The sequence below is a fragment of the Gossypium hirsutum genome, chromosome A01 (assembly GCF_007990345.1).
Source record: "Gossypium hirsutum isolate 1008001.06 chromosome A01, Gossypium_hirsutum_v2.1, whole genome shotgun sequence".
In the NCBI taxonomy this organism is placed as follows: Eukaryota; Viridiplantae; Streptophyta; class Magnoliopsida; order Malvales; family Malvaceae; genus Gossypium; species Gossypium hirsutum.
Genome location: NC_053424.1, coordinates 118,609,747 through 118,617,313, shown reverse-complemented (window position 1 = coordinate 118,617,313; position 7,567 = coordinate 118,609,747). Strand labels below are relative to the sequence as shown.

Here is a 7,567-nt window from a genome sequence, read left to right as displayed (position 1 = left end):
AGAATTGTGATGCTTGATAAAAATGTTCTTTTATTAAATGCTTTGTAAAGACAAAGAAGGTGCTTCTTGTTATGTCATGTTAATTGTTGAATTAAATGTAGTAATTAAGAATAATTTGTGTTTTGGGATGTTTTTTGTTCCTTTGAATTGTTGTGAAAGTGGGTGCGTGGTTTTTGGAGTTGGTGAGTGGGGTTATCATTTCAGGGTCTTTATTATTATTATATATATTTTAAATTGGTATAATTTCAAATTCCATCCCTCTATTTTACAAATTTGAGAAGTTAATCCCTCCGTTTTAAATTGTCAAAGGTTTATGTTCGTATTTTATGAAAATTGAGAAGCTAATCCAACAGAGTACATAATTTTATTAAACCTTGCGATTAAATCGTTGACATAGAAATAAACTAAAAGCAATTTATGCGTTTATTCATAGCTAAATTAACTTCTCGGTTTTCGTAAAATATGATGTTAAAATTCTGACAAACTGAAGTAGGAGGACTAATTTATCAGTTTTTATTAAGTAAAAGGATGAAAATCAAAATTAGACCTTTTTCAATTTGTCAAATAAGAACAGCCGGCTGCAGTGTATCTGAATATGTTTTCTTATTATGCAAGATTTCAACACATAAATTTAAAAACAACTTTGATTGTCCATCCCAACTGAAAATCTAAAAATATAAAATAAATTAGGGATAAACTATAAAAATAGTAATTTCTGTTTGATTCAAATTACATTTTAATCACTTATGTTTGAAATATTACGTTTTAGCCACTTACGTTATTGTTTTGTTACGAAATGATCACTTTGCTATTAAACTCTATTACCTCCCTAACAACAAGCCTATGTGACAGTCTAAATAAGTTTTAAATGCCAATTTAGATATCCAACTAAAACAAGAATAGGCTTTTAATTAAATAAGCTCAATCCTTTTGGATTAACTCCGAATTAAAAAAAATTATAAAAAATGAAATTTTTGGTATTGAGATAGTTAGGCAGTCATTTTCTTAAACATGGATAAGTTTTAAAAAAAACATTTAAAAAATAGTGTCTTAGAAAGACATTTAACTTCGAAAGAAATAACGTGAAAAATACCATTGTTTGAATCAAGTTATGTACAAAATTGGTTAGAATTTTATTGTCAACTCTAAAGAGATAATTATTTAATATCTAAATATAAATAATTATTAGAAATATTGAAATAGTCAACCTTTTTTCTCTACTACTAATTAAGGAAGAAAATATTGGTTAAAATTGGGTGTTTAAATTTCAGTTAAAATTGAATTAATTGACCTAATTCAGTCGGAAATCGATTAATAATTTTTTAAAAGTTCAATTATCGATTAATTCGTTTCAAAATCAAATAATTAATCAAACTTAATAATTAATAATACAAATTATATGTAGTCAAGCCCGTTCTTGACATTTTTGGAGGCCTCGATAAAATAATAAAATGGGGTATTAGATTTCTTAAAAGTTGGAGAAAAAAAATTTTAAGTCCCTTAAAAGTTGGTAAAAAAAAATTGGGCCCTTAAAAGCTAAATTTTTTTTGGCTCCTTAAAAATTGAAAAATAATATTTTGGACCCCTTTCAGCCTTGAGCCTTAAGCGGTTGCACCTCCAGACGACCCCAGGGCTGGGTCTATATGTAGTTTTAATTCGGTCAAATGAACATTATCAATTTATTTTTTTATATATTTTATACTTATTTTAACAAAAAAATAAAACATATAAAATTCGGTTAATTCGATCGGTTAACGGTTAACCAAATTAACCGAAATATTTTGGTTCAATTAATAGTTAAAGGATTAAAAAGATCGATTAATTTGGTTAATACTGATTCTGTTTAATTAACCGATCGGTTAACCGTTTAAACACCCCTAATCACTATATTTGTTTTCAGAATCGGAATGGATCGGTTGGATCAGGAATTAATTAGGGTACCAATTCAGAATAAGAGGTTAAAGTGGTTAACTCGTGAATCAGTTGAAGTAATTTTCTTTATTTTTTTAATAATTTATTCAATTGAACCGATCAAATCGATTGGATTGAGAATCAAGGATTTGACCGAATTGATCACCGATCTAATTTTAAAAACCTTGAGTTGAATCTTTAAATGGAGTAAACTCTCCTAGCAGCTCGACTCAAACCCTTACCTAAGGTACATAATCTTACAATAATCAAAGGGTTAAAAAGAACATTTCCTTTTAAATGTATAATGGAGTTTGAAGGGGAAGATCCTTGTGAGTGTAAATAACCCCTTTGTCACCATCTACTACCTGCCCACTGCCTCTCAAAATCCTATAAGAAAAAACCAGGAAAGAAAATATGAAAGATGATCAATTTCCATCATTAAAAAATCATTCTAAATTAAAATAATAAAATTACGGTTCGGGACTCGCATACCATCGAGTTGTTAACAATCCTTCGACTCCGACCGGACCACGAGCATGAATTCTACTGGTACTTATTCCAACCTGTAATCCAAAAAACAGAACATCAATCAACAATGTTGTGTAACATTAAGAACTTGGAAAGATTAAATACCTCGGCACCGAGTCCGAATCGTGCTCCGTCACAAAACCGAGTGCTTGCATTATGAAATACAGCAGCACTGTAAACAATTAACAGATGTTTAACTAGTATTCCGAACAATAAAAACGAAAACTCTAAACCTTAAAACCCGAACCTGTCGACTCCATGTAAGAAAGTTTCAGCAACTTCATGATTTTCAGTGATAATGCAATCAGTGTGAGAACTGCAAACAGAAGTAAGTTTAATCATACTACCAAGCTGAAGAAAAACGAATTCGAGTTCAGATATTCGTGGCATGCCTTCCATGTTGATGTATATGATTGATAGCAGCTTGGACATCGTCCACGATCTCGATCGTGCAAGCCATCGAGCTGTATTCGTGATGAAATGAACAAGTCTCCGGTATGTTTAACAACGAACTTGCTCTTGGTCCACCATAAAGTGTAACACCTTCATGTCGGAGATCCGAAACGAGTTCATTGAGCAAACCGTTACTTGATAAATCCTTGTGTAGCAGAAGAGTTTCCTGAGAACCGATGGGAACCGAATAAACCTATCAATTGAACGGGTTAAGTTGATTCTGGGTTGGATCAATATGGGTTTCGAGTTAAAAAATTTCGGGTCATTTCAGTTTCGGGTAGGATCATTTGGATTAAAATGAAATTTTACCATAGCATTACATGCTGCAGGATAATCTATCTTTGCATCACGAACAATCTGTTTAGCCATATCCACCTTAGCAGATTTGTCCACATAAACATGGCAAATTCCATCTATACACAAACGTCCAAATATCAATACATACATACATACATACATACATATGTATATACATACATACATGCATACGTTTTTTTCTTACCAGCATGACCAAGAACAGGGATTTTGGTCGAATTCTTAATTTGAGTAACAAGTTTATTGCTGCCTCTGGGGATGACAAGATCTATCACATCATCAAGCTGTGCCAAAATACAAACTTTTAAAAAACCATCATATATGTATATGTAAAAGTATTATGGACCTCATTGTATTAAGTGCCGGATTGCATTTTACTTTCTCTACTTAGAAAATAGGTAAATTAGTCTTTATATATTAGATCAAAGAGTAAATTGGTCATTTTTGTTAAAAGTACCTTTCAATTGTACTGTTAAAAACTAGCATGGCTAATGAAAACTAGACATGGCATGCCATGTATAGATAATGTTAAAGTACACAGACCAGTTTTTAATAGTAGAAATGAATGGAAATTTTAACAAACAGATCAATTTGCTATTTAACTAATGTATAGGAACTAATTTGCTTTTTTCTAGTAAAAGGGACAAAATGTAATCCAATCACTAATATTGGGGCCTCCATGGTACTTTTATATATATATATATATAACAGAGAACTTATATCAACTCAAAATTGTACAAATCACCTTAAGTAAATTGGGAATATCCTCTCTTGAAGCCACTAGTCCAATGAGTTTTTCTCCGATATTTTCTGGGATGGCCGAAGTAATCACCTGAGAAACAAAAGTGATAAGGCAACAAGGGTTATGATCTCATATAAATAGAAAAAGCAACCCGAACCCAAGTTTGGATTTGAGTTAATCGGATCGATTTCTCGAGAACATGGGGGAATCGAACCTTGTGCAAGATTGCATTAGACCTCTTAGCTTCTTTGCCACCTTTGAGCAATAGGCCATTCCCACTTTTAACGGCTAATGAAGCAATCTGTTGAACATCAAATTGTAATCTCAACAAATCCTTATATGCTAAAACAATACCGGATTTATACGTCTTAAGGTCAATTCTCCGATTACCTGAACAAGAGCATCGGGTCGAGACTCGAATACGACCAACAGTACACCGAGAGGAGAAGATGTTTTCTCCAAGATGAGTCCATCTGCAAGCTGGGACAAAGGCAGTCGAAAGTGTCAAATTAAGGACATATATCGACGCATTCCTTAAACGTTTTTCGAGGATTTTGTAACCTCTGTTCTCTTTAAAACTTGGCCGATAGGATCTTCCATGTCGGCAAGTACACGAATTGATTTCGCAAGACCGGATATCTGTAAAAACGAAATAAGTCGGATGAAACTCGTGCTAAAAGACTAAAATGTGACCCCCAAAATCAACAAATGCTTGCCTTTCCGGGTTTCAACGACAAACGAGATATCAATGACTTCTCGTATCCATCATCCTGAGCAGCGGTAACATCAGCTTCGTTTTCAATCTTAATTAGACTCTCATTAGCCTCGAGGGCATCGGCAATGTCGAGCAAAATCTTCCTCCGACCTTCAGAGTTCATTGCCTGAAGTCGTCTCGAACATTCCCGTGCCGTAACTGCCATCTCGCGTACACCGAGTTCTTTAACCAAAGTCCATAAATGTGCATCTCGATGAAACAGAGTCCCGACACACTTCCCTTGAAGTACCTTTATAATGTTATCAGTGGCATAGCCACTTTCAAAAACAGAAGTAACATCAAAATACAGAGAGGAGACACCGATATAACCTATTTACAGAGTTCGGTTCCGGAACATACCTCGTAATAACAGAAGGAATACCGGCATAAGCTGCACAGACAGCTGCATTAACCTTTGCAGTCATACCACCCCTACCAAGCCTAGACTTATCTCCAAACGTAATTTCACATTGATGTTTCTCTTTTATATACGTATGAATCAGTTTCGAGTTCGGGTCACTTGGAGGACCGCTATAAAGCCCCTCCACGTCGCTCAGCATAACAAGGAGATCAGCTTTTAGTTCCATAGCTAAAAGGCCGGCAAGACTATCATTGTCCCAAAATATACCCGACGAATCCTTAAAAACAAACAAACAAGTTACTAATTTCAACTCGAATCTAACATGAAACATATTTAAAATTTGATCCGTGGGATACCTCGTAAGGCGCTCTTCGAGTGCTGACTGCATCATTCTCATTAAAAATAGGGATTACTTTCAAAGACAACAAAGATTTCACTGTTTCAGACAACTGTTTTCTGAAACTAGTGTCCCTAAATTCAGTGTCGGTTACAAGATATTGTGAAGAAGTAACATCAAGCTGCATAAAGAAGTAAAACAGTTACATAATTGAATATGAAGGACATGTATTAAGAGTAAGATTGTATAATGATACGTGGTGTGCCACGATGACCTCATAGTGACGTACAGGGATCAATTCTTAATAGTAATTTACTCTTTGATCTGACGTATAGAGATTAATTTGCCTATTTCTTGAATAGAGGTGAAAAACACAATCCGACTCCTAGTACGGGTGCCGCTATGATACTTTTACCATTGTCTAACTAATCAATTTTCGATTTAACCGATTAGTCCAATTCGATTATAAGCAAGACTAGCTAACCTGGCTAAACAAGGTGTCATATAGAGCCATTAAACTGCTTTGCCCAACAGCTGCACAAGCTTTGCCATCAAGTTCAAATTGTGCATTTTGAAGATCAGCCAAGCTAATATACAAATAAAAAAGGGACTAAATTGTTTAATTTATTAAAAAAAAAGGCATTCAAGAAATTGATTGATAGATGATAATCTTACCTGCTGTTGACCAATTTTCTATACCTAAGCCTTTGAAGACCAAGACCAACAGCACCTGAAGTGACCAGCACTATCTCATAACCTTGAGAATTTAGTTCCTTGAGCTGCAAGTAACCAATTCAATAAAAAATAAAAGACGTAAAAAATTCCCATGCTTCACCAACAAGCTATTGGTCTCAATAAAAAATAGCTAAACTACCTTAGTAGTTACTCGATTATTAGTAAATATTTTTGTCACATAACTATGAAAAGTTACAAAAGAGTCACTCAACTATTCAATTTTATCTTTTTTGGTCACCGGTTGGCTAAACAATGTCAGCTTTTAAAATTGATGTAATAGCAATTTTAATCCTCAATATTTATACATTATGTCAATTTAGTCTTAATTTTTTTAAAAAAATCTAACCCTAACATTTATCCATTTTGTAATTTGTTCCTTTTTTTTCATTTTTGCTTTTTTTTGTTACCTTTTCACTTAAAAAGTTAAAAAAAAAGTAAATTTATCCATTAAATTTGATTGAAAATACACATAAAAAACAAAAACAAAAACACCCAAAAATCTAATATAATAATTTTGATATTTTCTCATTTTTTTCAAATTAACCCTCAAAATCACAAATCCAAAAAAAAAATCAAATTACACGTTTAAATGTTGAGGGTTAATTCTTTTTTTTAGATTAGAGACTAAATTGACATAATTCATAAATATTGAGAGTTAAGATTATATTATACCATTTTTAAAAGTTGTCACTAAAGTGCTAAAAACAAGGGTTTTTTTTAGGGAGGCCGAAATTAAATTGTAATTTTTATGATAGTAAAAATACAATTTCACTATTTTAATAGCCTATATTATTATAATTTTTAAAGAATTAAATCAAATTTTTATTATTTTTAGGGGCCAAGATATAATTTTACTTTTATTAATTTAAAATTTTTAAATTTTTAAAATTCATAAATAAAATGTTTTCCATTTTAGGGGTAGCGCCTGCCAGCTCCCAGATTTCGCCACTTGCTAAAAAGGATCAAATTGAATAATTAAGTGACTAAGAAAAATTACTAATAATTGGGTCTTTGCTAGTGTAGTTCACCCTAAAAAATATCCCATATTTCTCATTATGCCCTCGTCTTCTTTAATTATTTACCTGTTCACATAAAGCACCGAGTCTACCCACCGCTAATCTTCCATCACCTCGAGTCACAACAGCTGTTCCTACCTTTTTGGGTTTTTTTTAATCAAAAACCCAGAAATCAAAATTAGTTTTTATTAATTAAAAATATCATTCGAAATTAATTTTAAAAAATGAGACAGAAACCTTAACAATGAGCCGCTTGACATTTGTGACAAAAGCACGAGAAGGATCCATGGAGGCAAGTGATTGAGTCTAGCTGAGTCGAGTTTATCAACTCAGAGCTTTCAGTTCTTTTATCTGGGATTGGGAGTTTCAGTGTATAACAGTGGAAGAGAGATAGGTCTTGGAGAAGAAGATGAAT

At 32.8% G+C, this 7,567-nt stretch overlaps 1 protein-coding gene across 2 annotated transcripts; it reads right to left on the bottom strand.

Annotated features, from left to right (window-relative positions):
• Positions 1 to 1,983: 1,983 nt before the first annotated feature.
• Positions 1,984 to 7,567, bottom strand: LOC107957998 (delta-1-pyrroline-5-carboxylate synthase). 2 transcript variants are annotated; one of them, XM_016893637.2, is made up of 18 exons: positions 7,390 to 7,567; positions 7,219 to 7,290; positions 6,077 to 6,180; positions 5,886 to 5,988; positions 5,421 to 5,582; positions 5,064 to 5,341; positions 4,666 to 4,981; positions 4,511 to 4,588; positions 4,340 to 4,429; positions 4,164 to 4,250; positions 3,953 to 4,039; positions 3,395 to 3,491; positions 3,202 to 3,305; positions 2,832 to 3,085; positions 2,687 to 2,755; positions 2,545 to 2,611; positions 2,404 to 2,474; positions 1,984 to 2,298 (listed from the first exon to the last, which is right to left on the bottom strand). In XM_016893637.2, exons 1-18 carry the CDS (start codon positions 7,438 to 7,440, stop codon positions 2,205 to 2,207), a joined length of 2,184 nt encoding a protein of 727 aa, XP_016749126.1. In that variant the 5' UTR covers positions 7,441 to 7,567; the 3' UTR covers positions 1,984 to 2,204. The 2 variants fall into 2 exon arrangements, with proteins under 2 accessions (XP_016749126.1, XP_016749127.1); XM_016893638.2 differs by having other exon boundaries at positions 2,832 to 3,058.